General features: G+C 42.7%; 1 protein-coding gene across 2 annotated transcripts in view; it reads right to left on the bottom strand.

Annotated features, from left to right (window-relative positions):
• Nucleotides 1-23,542, bottom strand: part of LOC112612061 (zinc finger protein 675) — a 33,408-nt gene extending 9,866 nt beyond the window's left edge. For both annotated transcript variants that reach the window (XM_025366123.1, XM_025366124.1), the window contains exons 1-3: nucleotides 23,339-23,542; nucleotides 1,250-1,376; nucleotides 339-434 (exon numbers count right to left, since the gene is read on the bottom strand). In XM_025366123.1, coding sequence (XP_025221908.1) covers nucleotides 339-434; nucleotides 1,250-1,376; nucleotides 23,339-23,341 — 226 coding nt within the window. In that variant the 5' untranslated portion in view covers nucleotides 23,342-23,542. The remainder of the gene's footprint in view (nucleotides 1-338; nucleotides 435-1,249; nucleotides 1,377-23,338) is intronic.
• Nucleotides 23,543-24,022: the final 480 nt, after the last annotated feature.

The following is a 24,022-nucleotide window of genomic DNA, read 5'->3' as shown; positions in this document are numbered from 1 at the left end:
TTAATAGAGTTTCTCAAAATTATGCAGATATTTCTGTGTCTCCAAAACAAATGAGTAAAGATTCAGATTGCGCAGTCTCTTATATGCCATGAAGAGGACATTGGTTCTCACTGAAAACCTGAAGGGAAATTACTAAAAATGTAAATAGAAACCTTAGAGAATTTAAAAGCATAAGACAGAAAATGCTCAAATGTGAGCACAAAAAATACTCAGGCTTTCCAGAAACTATTTCCTCTAAAACACAGCTTCCCAAATCACATTTTAAGGACTGGTTTTCTCTTTGACCTTTGGACCTCTCATCTTTGTCACCTGTTGTATTCACTTTCACTCTCACTTACCTGGGGGTTCATCTACCATCTCATGTCTCTGCATAGTTAAAGGCTCTTTTTCTTGCTCCAGACAGGTGATCAGGTCTGGCTTAGAGACAGCAATACCTGTTTTATTAAAAAATAAATAACATGAATCTTGCTCATATTCTCCAATTACCAACTTAGTAATGTGCTCAGTAAAGAGAATGTAATAGAATAGCAAATTAATCCCCAAATACTGACTTATAACAGAAATTTTTAAATACTTAGAAAATACTCTAAATTTGCAGGTTCTTAATTTCATTACCCAGTACTTATGAATCAAAACTTTGTGTTGGCAATTAGATTTTAAGGTGTGGGCAACAATGTTTTATGCCACTAAACTTCTGAAATTACCACTAATCTAGAGTGAAGGACACAGATCAGCTCAGGAATGTGGTAAGTTCAGATCAAGATGAAACATACTGAAGAAATTCTTCTCAATACAGACAAATCCTTAAGATTTTCTCAAAAACAGGGATCTGAAACTCATTTATTCAAAGCATACATTACCAAAACACATTCTACAAAGAAGAGAAATGAAACCTTTACGGTACATTAGAAACTGTGTGTTGGGACAGGCATGGTGGCTCACACCAGTAATCCTAGCACTTTGGGAGGCCAAGGCAAGTGGTTAACCTGAGGTCAGGAGTTCGATACCAGCCTGGCCAACGTGATGAAACCATGTATCTACCAAAAATACAAAAAAAATTAGCCAGCCATGGTGGCTCACGTCTGTAGTCCCAGCTACTTGGAAGGCTGAGGCACGAGAATCGCTTGAACCCAGGAGGCAGAGGTTGCAGTGAGCCAAGATCGCACCACTGCACTCTAGCCTGGTGACAGAGCCAGACTCCATCTCAAAAGAAAAACAAAAAGAAACTGTGTGTTGAAGTTATCCTTACCCAGGAAGACCAGGTTTCTGTAGTTCTCTAAAATCACATTTTTATATAAATTCCGCTGTGCAGTGTCCAGGCATTGCCATTCTTCCAGAGAGAATTCTACGGCCACATCCCTAAATGTCAACAGTCCCTGAAAAACACATACACACAAACATATTCACGAGGTAGCCAACAGAGATTATAATTTGACTCAAGGTAAAATGAGAGAGTAATGAGAACTGGTTCTGATTTACAGGAGTGACTGAAATTATCCAATAAAATCAATTTTTTACACAGAAATATTTCCTTATGTGTCCTCTAACCCTGAGAAAACAGTGGCACAAGAGCCACAACACCAGTGTATATATAATAATTTTATGGATAATAATATATACAATAGGTCATGCACAATGGCTCATGCCTGTAAACCCAGCACTTTGGGAGGCTGAGGCAGGCAGATCACCTGAGGTCGGGAGTTCCAAGACTCACTTGACCAACATGGAGAAACCCCACCTCTACTAAAAATACAAAATTAGCCAGGCGTGGTGGCGCATGTGTGTAATCCCAGCTACTCAGGAGGCGGAGGCAGGCAAATCATGAGAATCGCTTGAACCTGGGAGGTGGAGGCTGTGGTGAGTGGAAGTTGCAGTGAGCTGAGATCGTGCCATTGCACTCCAGCATGGGCAACAAGAGTGAGACTCCGTCTCAAACAAAAAAACAACAAACAATATATATATATAATTAAGGACATAAACACAAACGTACCTTTTTGAGTGCTTCAGAAGCTTCTGTGTAATAAACGCTATCTTGTTTAAATAATAGCTAATTGAGAACACAGATGGAACCTCAACATTAGATGTTCCCCATTTTTACTAAGGACCCCAGGTTTTCCCAATAGGAATCTTGAGTATCTACACCTTCCCATGTTCAACAGCCACAGGCAACATTTTTAATACTGCAGATCATAAAATAATGGTGAGAATTCTGCATGGCATATAAGAAGCCATGATGTAGAGAAGGCTCTGGTATATAGAAAAGAAATATTTTTCAGAGTCTTGACTATCATAAGAGTTTTTAGAAGTAGTTAAAACAAACTCATTAGGGAGAAAAAACACAAGTAGAGAAGTCAAAGTAAACGCATGGCATTCCAGGAGGCAGAGTGGACACAGCTCTTGATCTGAGACATGTTTAACTGAAAAAAAGCCATTTTTTCCTTTCTCTGAAAATTCTTTTCAGATGTGATTCTCTGGACAAATTACACCTGCATCTTTAGAATATGCCTTTAAAGGTATCAGTACCACATGTTTACCTGCTCCTATCATACCCACAGGCAGAAGGACCAAGACTAACTGAAAAAGTCCACCCATTTCTGTCCTTCATACCAGAAGAGATTCAGGAACCATGAGCTGCTCCATGGAGATAAAAGTAAAAGTTTCTTTCCTTCTGTCCTCAGGTGCCCTGCCCTGCCATGGACACCAGCAATTTCTGCTACAGCAATGAAAATATGAGCCACACTTTTCTGTCACTACCAAACCAAACAGAACCAGACCTTTGACCATTCTTTAGAGTAAAGGTGGAACTTAACTCTCATGAATGTATCTTGAACCCCTCATACTTGATTTTGGGCTCACGTTAGAGTCACATGAGGCACTTAATTAAAACAACGTGGGTGGGAACAGTGGCTCACACTTGTAATCGCGGCACTTTGGGAGGCCGAGGTGGGCAGATCACTTGAGGCCAGGAGTTTGAGAACAACCTGGCCAACATGGCAAAACCCCCTCTCTACTAAAAATACACAAATTAGCCAGGCATAATGGTATGCACCAGTAATCTCAGCTACTTGGAAGGCAGAGGCACGAGAATCGCTTAAACATGGCAGGCGAATGTTGCAGTGACCGGAGGTCGGACCACTGTACTCCAGCCTGAGCAACACAGTGAGATTCCATCTCAAAAACAAAAAACAAAACATGATACCTCCGCCCAGAAGAATAAACAGACCCATGGATAGGGCACAAGTAGGTATTTCTGCAAATTGGCCATGGCCATGTAATCTTAATTAGAAACCTGGGCTGGGCATGGTGGCTCACACCTGTAATCCCAGCACTTTGGGAGGCCAAGGCTGGGGGGTGGGGAATCACTTGAGGTCAGAAGTTCTTGACCAGCCTGGCCAACATGGTGAAACCCCGTCTCTACCAAAAATACAAAAATTAGCCAAGCGTGGTGGTGCTTGCTTATAATCCCAGGTACTCAGGAGGCTGAGGCAGGAGAATCACTTGAACCCAGGAGGTGGAGGTTGCAGTGAGCTGAAATCGCACCACTGCACTCGAGTCTGGGCAAAGAGTGAGACTCCGCTTCAAAAAAAAAAAATCAAACCTGGGCTGAAAACCACTTAGCTGGGCATTGCCTTTAAAGCTTTAATGAGCTTAAAAAATACTTAGAAACTATGGCCCCACTCTCTGTGATGTAATTCTGCAGACTTAGCGTTCACGAATTTTTTGTTTTGTTTTGTTTTTTGTTTTTTGGGTTTTGTGTGTGTGTGTGTGTGTGTGTGTGACGGAGTGTCGCTCTGTAGTGCAGGATGGAGTGCAGTGGCAGGCTCTCGACTCACTGCAACCTCCGTCCCCTGGGTTCAAGTGATTCTCCTGCCTCAGCCTTCTGAGTAGCTGGGATTACATAGGTGCCTGCCACCACAAGCAGCTAATTTTTTGTGTATTTTTAGTAGAGGCAGAGTTTCACCAGTCAGGATGATCTCAAACTCCAGACCTCTACTGATTCACCCAACTTGGCCTCCCAAAGTGCTGGGATTACAGACATGAGCCACAGCAGTCAGCCATTAATGGGTATTTTAAACCCATTAATGTTCCCTATCAATGCTGACATTGCTCCTCTGGGGCTCATGTATTAGCATTAGAGAAAGCAGGCACAGCATGGAGTCCCTTACACTCAGCACTCTTGTCACAACACAAATATTTCTCAAATGAAGACTACCAATTTTCATATTCTTTGCTGGCTCTTTAAAGTTTACAGAATAAGCAGAAAGCAGCAACGTCTAAATAAGTCTGCATCTGGAAACCATGAGGTACACATGTACTAATGAGGCAGGAGAATAGGGTCTGGAGGCAGGGAACCTAAGACCATTTCATACCGAATTCCTAGACCTAAATGGAAAGGAAAACTAACTTTCCATGCCTAAGTAACAAAAAGACCAGAGGACTGCCTTTGCAAATCCCCACCTTTTCCGTGAGGCAGATAGGAAATTGGCTGTCCACAACCAATCAGACTGATTGTGGGCTGAGTCTCTATTTGAATAAAACTGACACTTTGTAACTTCACCTTAGCCTCTGATTGGTTGTTTTTGCAACCAATCGGATATTTGCAGAGGACTGCGACCTTTGTAACTTCGCTTCAGCCTCTGATTGGTTGCTTTCTGCAACTAATCAGAGCAATTGTGGGCCACCACTTCATTTACATGAGGTGAGCACCAAGTGGCCAATGGGAAACCTCTAGGAGATATTTGAACCCAAGAAAATTCTGTGTCTGGGACCTTAAGCCATTGTTCGGGCTCACTTTCACACTGCAGAGTATAATTTCATTTTCAATAAACCCGTTTTGTTCCTTTGTTGCTTCATTCTTTTCTTGCTTTGCTGTTTCATCCAATTCTTTGTTCAAAAGGCCAAGAACCTGGATAACCTGCAGTCAAGACCTTCTACTGGTAACTTATTTTGGTAAGCCAGGCAGGAGAGGAGGTAGGCCCAAAGTATGGGACTTAATTTTTTCCTTTCTCCTTTTACATACAGGGAAGTCTTTTTCTTTCTCTCTTTCTCTCTCTCTTTTCCTTTCCTACTCAGGACCCTTGGTGGACAGTGCCTAAGCATGAAGACAACTGCAAGTTTCTGGCCAGGGCCACTTTTTGATGAAACTGAAAGGTTTCCATGTGGAAGCGCCTGACTGCCACCTCTCAGTCTGGGTGAGGGACCTGAGACCTTTTTTTTTTTTTTTTCCTTTTTCTGAGTCCTATTGTTTTTGTCTGTTTTCTGAGATCTTTTCCTTTTCTCCTTTTTCAGTCTTTCAGCAGCCATTTTCTAGTAGCTGTTGGTAATTGAGTGGAACTAGCCAGAGCCACTCTCTGATGTTCTCGGAAGGCCGAGGGGCAAACAGGCTGGCTGTCCTGCCCAGAAGGGGGAAAGATTTTCTATCCTTTCTGGTTATAGTCCCTGATCCCTACATGTGACACAGTTGGCAGTGGCAGTTTGCCCAGGGTGAACTCACACATTTGAGGTGACTGAAACCTTCTTTTCTTATGCTAAATTCTTCCCTTCCCCCACTCAACTAGCTATGGACAGAAAACCCACCTAGCTATGCAAAAAGGTTATATAAGTCAGAGGGTCCAAGCATGTTGCAGGTGGTCTGTGAGGTGCGTGATGGAGGGGGGATTTTATGAAAGAAAATGTATTATTGCCTAAGTTGAGAGAGAGAAAGGGTTGCTTTAAATGGGATAGATAAGCCTTAAAAAAAGCTCATAGTAGGCCGGGTGCATTGGCTCATGCCTGTAATCCCAGCACTTTGGGACGCCAAGGCGGGCGGATCATGAGGTCAGGGGTTTGAGACCTGCCTGACCAACTAAAAATACAAAAATATTAGCCTTGCATTGTGGCACGCACCTGTAATACCAGCTACTCAGGAGGCTGAGGCAGGAGAATCACTTGAATTCAGGAGGCAGAGGTTGCAGTGAGCCAGGATCATGCCACTGCACTCCAGCCTGGGCAACAGAGTGAGACTCTGTCTCAAAAAAAATTAAAAAAAAAAAAAAAACTCATAGTAGGTCATCACTGGTGGAGGGAACCATTCTATAGTAGTGCTGGCACCTTTCTAAGGTCAGAGCCATCTGACAGACTAAGTCTGAGGCTCAAAGAGGGGATGCTCCCAGAGACCTCAGTCTGGGCCAAGAATTTTTCCAGGGAGATCCCCTAGGAAAAATTTGGGTAACTAATAAGCCCTCTAGTTTGCAAGGTCCTCTTCTTTTTTCTTTTTTCTAGACCATTATGAGCAACTCTCAATCTGTTTCACCTGATTCCACTGTGGGCAACTCTATTTCCAATTCTGATTCCCTGCTTGGCTATATCCTCCACCATTAGAATCAATTTGACCCTGACAATCTCAAGAGAAAATGTATAATATTTTTCTGCAATACTGTCTGGCCCTATTATGAGCTCCTCAGCTCAGAATAGTGGGCAGTCAATGGTAGCATTAATTATGACACTATCCTGCAAACAGGCCTATTTTGCAAGAGGCAGGGCAAATGGTCAGAAATCTATGTACAGTCCTTCATGACCCTATATCAAAACCTAACAATCTGTGAAACTCCCAGAACCTACCCCGTAAAGGAAAGTTCTAAGGCAGAAGTTGATATTATAGATAACCTTCTTTCACAGGGTCACCTGGTTCCCAGGGTGAGCAGCGACCATCCTTACATAGTCCCTTGCCAAATGCTTCTGAGGCTAAAACTCAGGAGCAAACACCGGTGATCCTACACGTTCCCCTCATACTCAAGGGGGAACATTGTATTGAACCCTCTCTCCAGCCCTGCTACCTCTCAGGGTAGCGGGAGCTGAGGGGCCAGTCCTAGTGACGGTCCCCTTCTCTATAACTGATACACAACAATGTAAGGAGAAGCTAGAAAGCTATTCTGAGAATCTTGGGAAATTTGCCGATGGGTTTCAAACTTTGATCTCTCATGAAGAGATGTTCAATTTATTCTAGCAACCTGTTGCATCCCTTCAGAAAAAGAACACATCTTTGAGGCCACCCACAAGGAAGCAGATGGATTATTCACCTGAAAACCTCAGGACAATCACTCAGGACCAGAAACAGTTCCCACTACTGATCCTCATTGAAACTATAACACCACTGTGGGAAACAACCAGGTTAAATTTCTTGAGGCTCTCCTTGGAGGAATGAGAAAGGGAACAACTAAGGCAGAAAATTTTGATATAGTACAGAAGGTTACACAAAGCAAGAAGAAAAATCTAGCCATGTTTTATGGCAGGTTGGAGGAAGCCTTTTAAAAAATATACTAATCTAGTCCCTTCCTCTCCTGAAGGGAAACTATTAATGGCAAAGCATTTTATTAGCCAATCTGCCCCTGACATTAGACATAAGCTCCACACGTTACAGATGGGGCCACAGACTAATCAAAACCAGATTCTTGATACTGTGTTTATGGTGTATAACACTTGTGATCTGAATGAAGGAAAATGGAAACAGAGTAAAGAAAAACGGCAAGCCAAAATTATGGCAGCCATCATTGGCGATGTCTTGAATGCCCAAAGAGCATCTAAGGAAAATCTGAAGGGCCATAAAGATAAAGCCAGCAGAGACTCTTGCTTCAAATGCAAGAAAAGTGGGCATTGGGCAAAGGGATGTACTAAGCCCCTGCCAGGCCCCTGCTGTCAATGCAAAGGTACCAGTCATTACCCCTGGAGAACTGACTGCCCCTGTGCCACCATGGGGTTGTGTCAGACAAAACTCTAGCAGTGCAGAAGGAGGAATTAGATGAAGACTGAAGGGTCCTGGGGTCTTCCTCACTGCCTCTGTCTAGGAACATTGTAGCAACCATATCATGCCCAATTCAGCCATTTATCTAGTTGCTAGTCTAGATTAAAAGTTCCTGGATGATAGGGATGATGACTGCTTTATCTATTTTTCTAAAGGTCATATGAAATGGAAGCAATTAGTTTATCTGTTTGAGTCTCCAGACCTCTTCCTTGTTTTTCACCTAAGTACCAGGAAACTGGAGAAACTCTCATCTGAGTACCAACCAAAGATCTCTCTTGTATGGGGGGGAGGAACAAACACAGGATGACTTATTTCTCTTACATTGAGACAGAAGCAGAATTAACCACTCATGTCAGCCTTACATAATTCTGTTCTGGACATTTTCAAATTTCTCAAAGATGCCTAGGTGATTGTGAGAGGGTTCTCAGTGCCCCTGAGCTGGTGGCCCAATGATAAGCTAGGGAGGAGAGACTCAGGCTAAATGAAGAATGGAACTGTTCTGGTGGAGCTCCAGAACTTGAATTGCATGTCCTGATTAGTTTGCTCTTGGGTTAAAAAAAAAAAGGACTAGAATACTCCACTCCGGTATCACATTTTATGGGTAGGTATAGTTTGGTCATGGCACTGGATACCTTGTAGTCTCAATCTCTTACTCTGAAGATGCTTGTTTACACTTACAGATTCTGCAATCAGAATCTCTTTACACCTGGAGCCCCTCACATAACTGTAGAAAGTCACTGGATGAGATCTGAGAAGTTCAAAACACTGCATTCTCAAAAAGGGGTTTTAACATTTCTATGCTGACATCTCACAATAGAGAAAATGTCTCTTGTATGTTTTCTGTACATTCTCAATCCAAAGCCTAACCTTGACTTGTGAATCCCAGAGAGAGGTTAGACCTTATGTGCAGATTCTACGTCAGATAAACCTGGCTCTGCATTCTTGTGTGTCACAGAAAGTGGAGTACAATCAAAGAAGAGGTCCACTCATAGAGGCTGCTCTAGCTCATTCTAAATGATATTTCTACCTAAAAGGAAAAAGCTAAGGCAACATATAGAAAACTGGTCCCCCCCAGTTTTGGGGGGACCAAGCTTGAGATTTATAACACGAAAGGAAAGATTCAAGTTGCCTGGAATCTACACTTAGTTTACCACCAGTTACAAGGGTATTTGTAAAGGTAAAAAGAGGACAGAGGATGGTCCCTCTTTGGGCTGGTACAAACTTGTTTGTCAAATTCTTATTTACAGGAATAACATTAATTATTGATTGGATGTACATCGCTAAGGTTTAGAGTGTCCAGTGTGGCATTATTAATTTAATTCACAACTACTGGTGGCAATAGCAAACAGTTTCAAGGGATGAATACATATAGTTGAAAGTGGGGAGAAAGACATAATTGTGCTCTCATTTTAATGTCTCTTCAAGTTTGACAACTAAAAGGATCTGCATTTCTCAGATACAAGTTTTTTAATTTCCAAAATTTCAAGACCTAGATTCAGAATTTGGAGCTGCAGATTTAAGTTCTGGGTGGACAGAGTATCAGCAGGTGTTACCTGCACATTTGTGAGCATTTCAGTAACAGGAGGAAGTGGAAAGTGGAGATTATCATGTCTATGTGTATACTCAATGCACACCTGTTACTCTAGTTGGATCTGTGGGCCCCATGCTCTCTAAATCAGTTTCAGGTCTGAAGATTCAAGAGTAATTGAAAGAGGTAAAATGGCTGATTGCTGCCCTGTGAAGTTTGTAGAAATCTGGCCTAGCCCCTCTAGAAGTCACTGTAGAGGACTATAGATACAAAATAAGAGAGACAATTCTGCCTGCATATTTAGGTGACAGCATGCACTCTGCAACAAATTTGGGAGTTGACTGGAAGCCTGAGAGGGTAAGCCCACTCTAGAGTAGATCCTGGTTAGCCCTTTGTATGTTTCTATCATATCTGGTAATTCTAGACAGTGTTTGGGAAATACCATTAAAAGAAAAATTTTCTGGTGGGGGGCAAGGGGAGGGAGAGCATGAGGACATATATCTAATGCATGCGGGGCTTAAAATTAGATGACAGGTTGATAGGTGGAGCAAACCACCATGGCACACGCATACCTGTGTAACAAACCTGCACACATGTTCTGCACATGTATCCCAGAACTTAAAGTATAATAAAAAATAATAATAAAAGAAAACATTTTCTCCAGCCCCAGAGAAACTCCGACAATGATAGAACATTAAGAAAACTGTTGGCCGGCCACAGTGGCTCACACCTGTAATCCCAGCACTTTGAGAGGCTGAGGTGGGTGGATCACCTGAGGTCAGGAGTTCGAAACCAGCCTGGCCAACATGGTGAAACCCTGTCTCTACTAAAAACACAAAAATTTGCTGGGCATGGTGGCGGGCACCTGTAATTCCACCTACCCAGGAGGCTAAGGCAGAAGAATTGCTTGAACCCAGGAGGCGGAGGTTGCAGTGAGCCAAGATCAAGCCATTGCACTCCAGCCTGGGTGACAAGAGCAAAACTCTATCTCAAAAAAATAAATAAAAACAAAAATAAAATACTGAGTCACAAAGAATGCCAAAAGGTTTATTTAGCTGTTAATATGATATACATATATTTTTAAAAAGCAGAGAAAAATATCTACATATAACCTAAATGCTTGAAGAAGACAGAGATGGGCAGGCCACGGTGGCTCACGCCTATAATCCCAGCACTTTGGGAGGCTGAGGTGGGCGGATCACCTGAGGTCCAGAGTTCAAGACCAGCCTAGCCAACATGCGGAAACGGCATCTCTACTAAAAGCACAAAAATTAGCCGGGTGTGGTGGCGGGCATCTGTAATCCCAGCTACTCGGGAGGCTGAGGCAGGAGAATCACTTGAACCCAGGAGGCCAAGGTTGCAGTGAACTGAGATCATGCCACTGCACTCCAGCCTAGTTGACAAAACGAGATTCCATCTCAAAAAAAAAAAAAAAAGGAGAGAGATGAGCAAAACATTCTTTCTTTTTTTTTTTTTGAGACGGAGTCTCGCTCTGTCACCCAGGCTGGAGTGCAGTAGCCAGATCTCAGCTCACTGCAAGCTCCGCCTCCCGGGTTCACGCCATTCTCCTGCCTCAGCCTCCCGAGTAGCTGGGACTACAGGCGCCCGCCACCTCGCCTGGCTAGTTTTTTGTATTTTTTAGTAGAGACGGGGTTTCACCGTGTTAGCCAGGATGGTCTCGATCTCCTGACCTCGTGATCCGCCCGTCTCGGCCTCCCAAAGTGCTGGGATTACAGGCTTGAGCCACCGCGCCGGGCCATCATTTCTTTTATATATTAGATAAAACATTCAGACTCATCTTTCATTTTTCCTGCTGTCACCCTGAAGTTAGCCGTTTCTCTGAGGAGCAGTGGTTNGTTTCACCGTGTTAGCCAGGATGGTCTCGATCTCCTGACCTCGTGATCCGCCCGTCTCGGCCTCCCAAAGTGCTGGGATTACAGGCTTGAGCCACCGCGCCCGGCGCAAAACATTCTTTCTTATTTTCAGGCATAAAAATAGAGCCTTTTGGCTGCGTGCAGTGGCTCATACCTGTAATCCCACTACTTTGGGAGGCAAAGGTGGGTGGATCACTTGAGGTCAGAAGCTCAAGACCAGCCTGGCCAAGACGGTGAAACCCCGTCTCTACTAAAAATACAAAAATTATTAGCTGGGCATGGTGGCACGTGCCTGTAATCCCAGCTACTTGGGAGGCTGAGACATGAGAATCACTTGAACCCAGGAGGCAGAGGTTGCAGTGAGCCAAGATCACGCCAGTGCACTCCAGCATGGGTGACAGAGCAAGACTTCATCTCAAAAAACAAAAAAAAGAAAAAAGAAAAAAAAAGAAAAGAGAGCCTTTTATTTCTAACTTATATTTTCTCTTACAACAGCCAGGTCTCTGGATATGCTGTACTCTTAGACATCTTAATTTTAGTAGACACTGGATTCAGGCATCTAAGGAGTAGCACTGAGCACACTGTATTCACTTGAAAGAATGTTTATGGGGAAAAAAAGCAGAAGAGAAAAAGGTGCTATAAAAAATCCATGGGTCCACACAAATAAAGCAACTTCTTAGAGACCTATGAAGACAGTTGGATTCTTACACAAAAATAGTGGGAGACTACAACATGCCACAGACACTAGTAAACAAATTACTGAAGCAGAAAAATTAACAGCGATATTAGGACCTAAACTCAACACTTGACCAAATAGTAGTAAACATCTACAGAACTCTCCATCTAAAAACAACATAATATACAATGTTTTCACCACCACAGGGCACATACTCTAAAATCGACCACAAAATCAGAAATAAAACAATCCTCAGCAAATTCAAAAATTTCAAAATGGTATCAGCAACATACTCAGTGAGACCACAGCTTGATAAAAATATAATTCAATACAAAGAAAACCACTTGAAACAAGACAACTACATGCAAATTAACCTGAACATGAATGACTTTTGGGTAAATAATACAATTAAGGCAAAAATCAAATTCTTTAAAATAAATGAGAACAAAGACACAACATACCAGAATCACTGCGACACAACTAAGGCAGTATTAAAAGGGAAATTTATAGCATTAAATGCTCACATCAAAAAGCTAGAAATATCTCAATTTAATAACCTGATATCCTAAATAAAAGAATGAGAGAAGTGAGAGCAACCCCTAAGCCAGCAGAAAACAACAAATAACTAAAATCATATCTGAGGTATATTTAGATGATGTAAAAAACTACAAAAAAGATTAAAAAATTAGAAGTAAATGTTTTGAAAAAACTCAGTAAGATAAATAAACCACTAGCTAGATTAATGAAGAAAAAAGAGAAGATAAAAAAAAAAAACACGCACACACACACACACAATGAGTAACGACAAATGGGCATTACCACTGACCCAACAAAAATACAAACGAGGATGGAAGTCTACAATTAGCACGTCTATGCACAGTAACTAAAAAATCTAGACAAAATGAATAAATTCCTGGACAAATACCTCCTCCCTAGACTGAACAAAAAAGAAACTGAACCCCTGAATAAACCAATAAAAAGCTCCAAAATCAAATTAATAATAAGTAGCCTACCAACCAAAAAAAGCCCAGGACCAGATGGACTTACAGCTGAATTCTACCAGATGTACAAATAAGAGCTGGTATTATTTTTACTAAAACTATTCCAAATAATTGAGAAACGACTTCTCCCCAAGTTATTATATAAGAACAGCATCGGCCGGGCGCGGTGGCTCAAGCTTGTAATCCCAGCACTTTGGGAGGCCGAGACGGGCGGATCATGAGGTCGGGAGATCGAGACCATCCTGGCTAACACGGTGAAACCCCGTCTCTACTAAAAAATACAAAAAACTAGCCGGGCGAGGTGGTGGGCTCCTGTAGTCCCAGCTACTCCGGAGGCTGAGGCAGGAGAACGGCGTAAACCCGGGAGGCGGAGCTTGCAGTGAGCTGAGATCCGGCCACAGCACTCCAGCCTGGGCGACAGAGCCAGACTCCGTCTCAAAAAAAAAAAAAAAAAAAACAGCATCATTCTGATACCAAAACCTGGCAGAGACAAAACAAACAAACAAACAAACAACTTCAGGCCAATATTTTTAAAATATTAACAAAAAATCATCAACAAAATACTGAAAAACCAAATCCAGCAGCACATCAAAAAGTTAATCCACTATAATCAAGTAGGATTTCTCCCTGGGACACAAGGTTGGTTCAATACATACAAATCAATAAATGTCATTCATCACATAAACAGAACTAAAGACAAAAACCACAAAATTAACTCAATAGATGCAGAAAAAACTTTCCGTAAAATTTAACATCCTTCATGTTATAATCCTCAACAAACTAGGCATTGAAGGCACATACTTCAAAAGAGTTATCTATGACAAATTCACAGCCAATATACTGAATAGACACAAGTTGCAAACATTTTTTTCTTGAAAACTGGCACAAGACAAGGGTGCCTTCTCTCACCACTCCTATTCAGCATGGAATTTTGAAGTCCTCACTGAGCAAGCAGGCAAGATGAACAATAAAAGCACCCAAAAAGAAAGAGAGAAACTCAAACTATCCCCATTTGCAGATGACATGACTTTATATCTAAAAAAAATCTATAGTCTCAGCAGAAAAATTCTGTAAGCTGACAACTTCAGCAAAGTTTCAGAATACAAAATAAACATACAAAAATTAGTAGCAACTCTGTACATCAACAACATCCAAACCAAAGGCCAAATTAATACTACAATCTCAGCCGGGCACGGTGGCTCACGCCTGTAATCCCAGCACTTTGGGAGGTGGAGAGGGGCGGATCACCTGAGATCAGGAGTACAAGACAAGCCTGGCCAACATGGGGAAACCTCATCTCTACTAAAAATACAAAAATTAGCCAGGTGTGGTGGTACATGCCTGTAATCCCAGCTACTCAGGAGGCTGAGGCAGGAGAATTGCTTGAACCCAGGAGGCAGAGGTTGCAGTGAGCCAGAATCACACCACTGCACTCCAGCCTGGGCAACAGAGTGAGACTCCGTCTCAAAAAAAAAAAAAAATGCCATTTACAGTTGCCACAAAAAAGAATAAAATATCTAGAAATACGGCTAACAAGGGAGATGAAAGATCTCTAGGACAAGAATTACAAAACACTTCTTAAAGAAGTCAGAGATGGCCGGACGCAGTGGCTCACGCCTGTAATCCCAGCATTTCGGGAGGCCGAGGCGGTCGGATCACCTGAGGTCGGGAGTTCGAGACCAGCCTGACCAACATGGAGAAACCCCCATCTCTGCCTAAAAATACAAAATTAGCCCAGGGTGGTGGTGCATGCCTGTAATCCCAGCTACTCGCGAGTCTGAGGCAGGAGAATCCCTTGAACCCCAGAGGTAGAGGTTGTGGTGAGTCAAGATTGTGCCATTGCACTCCAGCCTGGGCAACAAGAGCAAAACTGTCTTGGGGGGGAAAAAAAAGTCAGAGATGACGCAAACAAATGGAAAATCATTTTGTGCTCATTGATAGAAAAGGTTGGTGTTAATATGGTCTTACTGCCAAAAGAAATTTACAGATGTTATTTCCATGAAACTATCAAAAATATTCTTAACAGAACTAAATAAATAAATAAATACATACATACATATGAAACCAAAAAAGAACTCCAATAGCCAAGGAACTTTTCTAAGCAAAAAGAACAAAGCTGGAGGCATTACATTACCCAACTTCAAAGCATACTACAAAGCTACAGTAACCAAAGCAGCATGGTACTGGAACCAAAACAGACTCAGACAAATGCAACAGAATAGAGAGCCAAAAAATAATGCCATGCACTTACAACCATCTGATCTTCAACAAAGCTGACAAAGAGAAATACGGGAATAATTTCCTATTTAATTTTAAATGTTATTTAAAATTTTATATTTAAATTTAAATATTTAAATAATCCTACTAAAAATAATGCCACACACTTACAACCATATGATCTTCAACAAAACTGACAAAGAGAAATATGGTAATAATTTTCTATTTAATAAATGGTGCAGTAATAACTAGTTAGCGCTATATACAAGGCTAGCCCTGGACCCCTTCCTTACAACATATACAAAAATTAACAAGATGAATTAAAGATTTAAACATAAAACTTAGAATTATAAAAAACTCTAGAAGATAACCTAGGAAATATCATTCCAGACATAGGAACCAGAAAATTTTATAATGAAGATACCAAAAGCAATTGCAACAAATTGACAAATGGGATCTAACTGAACTAAAGAGTTTCTTCATAGAAAACTACTAACAGAGTAAAGACAACCTACAGAATAAGAGAAAATACTTGCAAACTATGCTTTTGACAAAGGTCTAATATCCAGAATCCACAATGAACTTAAATAAGTTTACAAGGAAAAAACAAAAACCTCATTAAAAAGTAGGTGGCTAGGCACGGCCACCTACTTGCTCACACGTGTAATCCCAGCACTTTGGGATGCTGAGCCAGGTAGATCAACCTGAGATCAGGAGTTTGAAACCAGTCTGGCCAACATGGTGAAATCCTGTCTCTACTAAAAATACAAACTTAGCCAGGCGTAGTGGCAGGTGCCTGTAATCCCAGTTACTCAGGAGGCTGAGGCAGGAGAATCGCTTGAACCAGGGAGGCGGAGGTTGTGGTGAGCCAAGATTGTGTCACTGCACTCCAGCCTGGGCAACAACAGCGAGACTCCATCCCAAAAAAAAAAAATTAATAAAAACAAAATACGGCTGGGTGCGGTGGCTCACGCCTGTAATCCCAGCACTTTGGGAGGCCTAGGCAGGCAGATCATGAGGTCAAGAAATCGAGACCATCCTGGCCAACATAGTGAAACCCCGTCTCTACTAAAAATACAATTTGCTGGATGTGGTAGTGGGCGCCTGTAATCCCAACTACTAGGGAGGCTGAGTCAGGAGACTCGCTTGAACTAGGAGGCGGAGGTTGCAGTGAGCCAACATCTGCACCACTGCACTCTAGCCTGGGGACAAAGCCAGACTCTATCTCAAAAAAAAAAAAGAGTACATAAACATCATGGAATACTGTGTGGCCATAAAAAGATACCAAGATCATTTCTTTTGCAGCAACATGGATGGAACTAGAGACCTTTATCCTTAGAAAACTAATGCAGAAACAGAAAACCAAATGCATGTTATTATTTATAAATAAGAGCTGGCTGGGAGCAGTGGCTCACGCCCGTAATCCCAGCACACTGGGAGGCCGAGGCAGGTGAACCACGAGGTCAGGAGTTTGAGACCAGCCTGGCCAACATGGTGAAACCCTATCTCTACTAAAAAATACAAAAATTAGCCAGGTATGGTTGTGGGTGCCTGTAATCCTAGCTACTCAGGAGGCTGAGACAGGAGAATCGCTTGAACCTGGGAGACGGAAGTTGCAGTTAGCTGAGATGGAGCCATTGCACTGCAGCCTGGGCAACAAGAACAAAACTCTGTCTCAGAAAAATAAATTAAAAAAAATAAGAGCTAAATAATAAGAACACATGGACACAAAGAGACGAACAACAAAAACTAAGACTCAGTTGAGGGTGGAGAGTAGGAGGACAAAGAGAATCAGAAAAAAATACTTGTTTGGTGCCATGCTTAGCATCTCAGTGACAAAATAATCTGCACACCAAACCTTCATGACATAATTTTACCTATATAACAAATCTGCAGATGTACCCATGAACCAAAAATAAAAGTCAAAAGTAAAAAATCTATAGATGGAGGAGAGTGCAATGTAGGTGGAAGGACTGGTTTGTACTGCAGATAGTGGCTTAGGTGAGGCTGCACTCTGACTTATTTTTGTGTCCATGAAGGCAGGCAGATGAGATTACGAACAGTTGGTCAAAACCCTAGGATGGTGGAGAAAACAGATTACTGCTACAGATTCAGAGTCTGGGCGTGGGGATATTCTAGGAGATGCAGTCATTTTTTGGGTTTTTGGCAAGAAGCACTGGGATAAAAAATGCTGCTGTGAATTTTCTGAGGGTGGTGCCTAGTCCTGGGAGGGGTTTGGGCACGTCAATGCCTAGGGGCTGTGTTTGTGAGTAGGTGGAAATCTTGTGGTGGCAGCTGTGGGAAAGTGGGGTTTGTTATCACAGCTCTTGTCCTCTAAGTTTTCAGTCCTCGCTCACCCGTAGAGGAGACCTGAAATCACAGGACAATGAGCAGTGTGACAGCTTGTGTACAGGAGAGCAGAGCCTCCCATTCCCAGGCACCCAGAGTTCCATTCCAGGCCAGGCCTCTGTGATATCTTTTTTCTGGCACCAAATCTGTAGAGTTTACTGAACACCAAGCAATTCTCCAACACTCACTGTCTAACATTTGAATTCTGACAATACCCAGAGTCAGCACAGACCCTGATTCAGAGCACAGTCCACAACATTGTCTTTACTGCAGATTCCAGTCACAAACTTCATGGGCTGATCTATGCTTCTGAGCCACTGTTTAATAACTGAGGACTCCCAGAACTTTCCTCAAGTTCAGTAATATAATAGAGCTATTCACAGAACTCAGTGAAACACTGTAGTTATCTTTACCAGTTTATTATAAAAAATACAACTCAGAAAAAGTCAAATGGAAGAAATACATAGGACCAGGAAAAAAGGTGGGCAAAGATGAAGCACGTAGATAATCCTGATAAAGAACTATGATTAATAAAATTCTCCATTCTTTGTGTTCTCCAGAAATAGTTTTTAAAAAGAAACACCCTCTTATATGACTTAGGTGGTGCTCTCTTTTCTCACCTGTCGTATAGCCAGACATAGACTGCACATTTCCTTCCTTTTCTTATTAAAAAATCAGCTAAATTTGTCTTCAGTGGTCAAAATAAAATACTTCTTAATCAAACTTAAGTTTTTCTTTTCCCACAGCTACTAAACTGAGCTACACTCAGTCTGAGCCAACATACAACCCCATTTTATGTTCATCCTAAGAACATGCTAACTTCAGGGTAAAACATTTTCTGATCTAAAACCTGATTTTTTTCACCCTCTATTCGCCATTCTTCTGCTATTTTCTTTCTAATCTTGTTTTCTCCCCTCTGTGAAAAAAAGCCCTTGTCTGCCTGAACTTTGCAATAATAGTTGGTACTTCCTCCTGTTGCAATACTCCTTTGGAATTAAATTTTTTTACATAAATCTAACTTTGTTTCATTTTATAAAATTTAGAAACTGCCTCAAATCAATAATAACTTTATCTTCAGTAAGACCTTCCCAGTCCTTTTTCATTTTAATCTTAACTGCACCTGCCTGTGCATCTCCAGCTTCCCAGGGCTCTCAAGCTTCTCTCAGGATAAAGCCTTCTTCCATGGCTGAGGTGAGCAGGCTGAGATATCTGCAGAAAAGGCTCCCCAGAAAGAACCAACTGGACCTTTAATAACCTCCTTTTGCAGGCTCAATATTAGCTTTAGATGAGTTCAAGCTTTAATTTTCATATCTGAGTTATTCACTTGGTGTCTGAAACTAAGTGTTTGAAAAATCCAGCAAAATTACTGAAACACAGTGTTGGCATACAAAAAGAAAATTTTAAGGTGCTTCCATTTCATACCTCTATAAGAAAACCAAAAGTGTCTATACCTTTCAAACAATAAAAGTATTATTTTATTATTTATTTTAAAAGTTATGTAGTAGGCCAGGCACGGTAGCTCACACTTGTAATCCCAGCACTTTGGGAGGCCAAGGCCAGCAGGTCACCTGAAGTCAGGAGTTCGAGACTAGCCTGGCCAACGTGGTGAAACCCCATCTCTACTACAAATACAAAAATTAGCCAGGCTTGGTGATGCGCACCTGTAATCCCAGCTACTCGGGAGGCTGAGGCAGAAGAATCACTTGAATCTGGGAGACGGAAGGTTACAGTGAGCCGAGATCATGGCACTGCACTCCAGCCTGGGTGACAAACCGAGACTCCGTCTCAGAAAAAAAGAAAGTTATGTAGTAAACAATTCGTCATATGAGAACACTTCTAGGAGGTACCAAATTTCATCTCATAACACTTAGCATTAAATTCAGAAATCAAGATCATAGGATACAGAACTGATATTCACTGTCACAAATTTATGGTGCAAAAAGAGGAACTAAGTTTTCATGAATCTATGTAACTCACAATTATCTACTACATTTTCTTGTGGAAATGTATTTAATTTTTACAGCCAAAAAGGAAGAGGGATTGTCTCACTCTGTCACCCAGGCTGGAGTGCAGTGGTACGATCTCAGCTCACTGCAACCTCCACCTCCCGGGTTCAAGCGATTCTCCTGCTTCAGCCTCCCAAGTAGCTGGGACTACAGGCGTGCGCCACCATGCCTGGCTAATTTTTGTATTTTTAGTAGAGATGAGGTTTCACCATATTGGCCAGGCTGGTCCCGAACTCATGACCTCATGATCCGCATACCTCAGCCTTTCAAAATGCTGGGATAACAGGTGTGAGCCACCGCACCTGGCCCTTATTCTTTCCCTTAGTAGGATTCTAACAGCTAAACCTTGGAATTCTGTTTGAAATCACCCAGCCATAAACACAACTGACAAATTTTCTAAACTCACTATGGGAAAGAAAAAGGTAAATAAAAACTTTTAATAAATAGAATATAAAATTAGATTTTTTTTTTCCTGAAACCCAACTCTTATATGCTTTTTGGACATATTTTCTTACCTTTGAAATGCTACTAATAAAATGCAATTTACATTTAAAAAAACTAAAGTCACTGGCTACACGTGGTGGCTTACACCTGTAATCCCAGCACTTTGGGAGGCAGAGGCGGGTGGATCACGAGGTCAGGAGATCGAGACCATCCTGGCTAGCACAGTGAAACCCTGTCTCTACTAAAAATACAAAAAAATCAGCCGGGTGTGGTGGCGGGCACCTGTAGTCCCAGCTACTGGGGAGTCTGAGGCAGGAGAATGGCGTGAACCCGGGAGGCAGAGCTTGCAGTGAGCCGAGATCACGCCACTGCACTCCAGCCTGGGCGACAAAGCGAGACTCCGTCTCAAAAAAAAAAAAAAAAGTAAAAATAAGTGCACAAATCTTTTCAAGGTGACAAAGCTAGGGAGTGGCAATGCTGATTAGAAAACAGATGTGTCAGCCCCGCATGGTGGCTCATGCCTGTGATCCCAGCATCTTGGGAGGCCGAGAGGGGTGGATCACCTGAGGTGGGGAGTTCGAGGCAAGCCTGGCCAACATGGGAAAACTCTTGTTTATACTAAAAACACAAAATTAGCTGGGCATGGTGGTGCATGCCTGTAATCCCAGCTACCTGGGAGGCAGAGGTTGCAGTGAGCCGAGATGGTGCCACCGAACTCCAGCCTAGGCAACAAGAGCAAAACCCCATCTCAAAAAAAAAAAAAAGAAAACAGATGTGTCTAATTCATGTGTCAAGTCAGGTCACCAATCACTTGAGAGACTCTCCCACCCCATCCTGCTCACTTAAGTGCTCAGTGACCACCCTCTCACTGCACTATGCCTCAGTGACCGCCCCAAGTGCATTTTACCTTGCAAGTTTTTGCATTGTTTCACTGACGTCACTTTTTTTTGTCTTTTGAAATGCTATTTTTTCTTTCACAAATCTTAGACAATCCAGGGGACAGAAATTATCTCTGTGTTTTTCCCTCAATACCAGTATCTGATTGGCTGTCATCAGCAATGTGTCTCCAAGAAATGGAAGCTGGCCGGGCGCGGTGGCTCAAGCTTGTAATCCCAGCACTTTGGGAGGCCGAGACGGGCGGATCACGAGGTCGGGAGATCGAGACCATCCTGGCTAACACGGTGAAACCCCGTCTCTACTAAAAAATACAAAAAACTAGCCGGGCGAGGTGGCGGGCGCCTGTAGTCCCAGCTACTCCGGAGGCTGAGGCAGGAGAATGGCGTAAACCCGGGAGGCGGAGCTTGCAGTGAGCTGAGATCCGGCCACAGCACTCCAGCCTGGGCGACAGAGCCAGATTCCGTCTCAAAAAAAAAAAAAAAAAAAAGAAATGGAAGCTGGGTTGAGTAAAGGCAATCTTAATGTCTCAAGGGTTATTTTTTCTTTTTTTGAGATGGAGTTTCGCTCTTGGTGCCCATGCTTGAGTTCAATGGCGCGATCTCGGCTCACTGCAACCTCCACCTCCCAGGTACAAGCGATTCTCCTGGCTCAGCCTCCCAAGTAGCTCGGATTACAGGCATGCACCGCCAGGCCCAGTTAATTTTTTTGTATTTAGTAGAGACGGGGTTTCACCATGTTAGGCTGGTCACGAACTCCTGACCTCAGGTGATCCACTGCCTCAGACTCCCAAAGTGCTGGAATTACAGGCATGCATCACCGTGCAGGCAAGGGTTAGTTTTTCAAAGGAAGAGCGCAGGTGAGAGTCCTATCAGTCCAAGGGCATCCATCTGTTCCACTGAGAGGCTACACTCCATACCTCAGGTTGTTTTATGAAAGAAAACAACCCAGTAGATTATATTCACTAGACACTCAAGCAGACATAGCCATGGGAGGGAGGTATATTGGTTTATTCACAGAAACTACTGGAGCCCAGCACTAGAAAAAACTGAAGGGTGGCTGAGGCCTCATCACCCATAAAGTTTCCAAAGGGAAATCTTGACCCAAAAATATTCTGATACTATCTCTGTGCCTAGAGAAGATTTTTTAAAATGAGGCGAAAAGATTTTTTTACAATACAGTGTCAAGGGATTGTTCTTTTTCTTCTCATAAAAAATATTTTCAAACAGAAAACGATTTAGTGCCAATGTCAAAAAATGGTTAGAATACAGTATCTAAAGTGTAAAATAAAAGACAAATAATTGATAATGTGAATTAGAAAAGGGGAAAGTGGCATTTGACAATGTGAGAAGAAACTGGAAATTTAGTATTTTACTACAAGTCATAGTTAGTCTGGAGGAATGGGATGTGAGGGGTAGGCTTGAGACCCAGCTTGAGAGAACTGCGGAAAAACGCAGGGGAAAATCAGTCCCCTGTGGAGTGTTAAAATAACTAAGTAGCAGGTAATGAGACTGAGGTTACTCTAGTCCCTGGGTTCCTACTTTTTGGAAACGCTAACTCAAATGGTTTTTTTTTGTAAATTACTGGACTGACGGAAACAAAATTTAGGCTTAATCAATCATAAACTGCCAATTAACCTCTGATTACATAACCAGGAAATGTCCACCTCAATCGTACAAATCAAGTAACTATGAACTGTACCTAACCAATTATTTAATTTGGTTTTCTTCATCATGTACCTTTAAAAGTCTTTCAAGTTGCTCTCATAAGTCACAAGCTACAAACCACAGCTGAGTGCTCCACAATTTTTGATTCCATCTTTGATTAAATTCTACAATATTTTTGTGGTGACCCCTATTATTTATTTATTTATTTACTTATTTTTTGAGACGGAGTTTCGCTCTTGTTGCCCAGGCTGGAGTGCAATAGCGCCATCTCGGCTCACAGCAACCGCCACCTCCCGGTTTCAAGCGATTCTACTGCCTCAGCCTTCCGAGTATCTGGGATTACAGGCATGTGCCGCCACGCCCGGCTAATTTTGGATTTTTAGTAGAAACGGGGTTTCACCATGTTGGTCAAACTGGTCTTGAACTCCTGACCTCAGGTGATCCACCTGCCTCGGTCTCTCAAAGTGCTGGGATTACTGACGTGAGCCACCGCGCCCGGCCCTCCCATAAAATTCTAATAGGAGAAAATAGGAACTGGGAACCCCATGGAGGAAAACTGTTCCCATTAATGAACCCGCACCCTGAGTCAGGATTCTCCCGTGACGCCCGTCCCGTGATCCCTGCACAATCTGAGGAGATGCGGCACTGCGGGTACAGAGCTGCCAGAGAGGGCTACAGGCCAGGGCACAGTCACTACGCAGAGAAGAGACGGACGCCCCGGGGCCTGGCTGTCAGCGCGCCGCCATCTTACGGCTGCAGGGGACTGAGGCCAAGCTGGGGAAGAACTCGGGGTGCAGATTGTGGAGCTGACTGCCCGGAGGCCTGAGTCCCGCTATAGCCACTTCCCACCGGTTCCAACCAGCCCCTTCCACCTCTGGGGGTGTCGCACCCGGAACGCTCACCATTTCTAGGCTTCCAGGGGGTCCTGGAGTCTTAGCTGTGGATCTCCCAGTTTCTGCAGGTCACAGGCCCACTGAGGCTGGACCTCTAGGAGCAGAGGACACAGAGCAGTGAAGGCGAAACCTGGAGCTCCGGCTGCAGCCAGAGACAAAGGCGCCGCCAAATCCCGGAAGCCATCTTGTCTGCTCCAGCTGCGTGCCTGATTGGACGGTTCCCAGCCCAGCGTGCCTGATTGGACAACGTTTAAGGTCCTGACCCTTCTGGCCCTGAGTGACAGAAGATGTGATCAGACACTGGGCTGAATGCAGAGTGACAGCCTACGCTGCAGCCTTTTCAGCCAGGGCTTCCTCTTTTAGCTGAGCCCGGCCCATCCCAGAGGGTATTTGTATTTAACCTTGTGTATAAGGTCATATACACTTGTAAATGATATATAGCTACTCACAAATAAAAATAATATAATAATTATTATTTTAGAATTTCAGATTTTATGACCTTCCTGGCTTCTGGTCCTTTGAGTAGGCAGCCCGAAAATTTTAAAAAGAAGCAATCCTCAAATAAAATGTGAGCCACATGTGAATTTTAAATTTTCTAGTAGTCAAATTTTAAAAAGAAAAAAACAAATGGAATTGATTGTAACAATTTAATTAACCCAATATATCCAAAGTATTATTTTAATATGGGAGCAA

This window comes from Theropithecus gelada, chromosome 19 (assembly GCF_003255815.1).
Source record: "Theropithecus gelada isolate Dixy chromosome 19, Tgel_1.0, whole genome shotgun sequence".
Lineage (NCBI taxonomy): Eukaryota > Metazoa > Chordata > Mammalia > Primates > Cercopithecidae > Theropithecus > Theropithecus gelada.
This window is presented reverse-complemented; position numbering and strand designations above follow the sequence as displayed.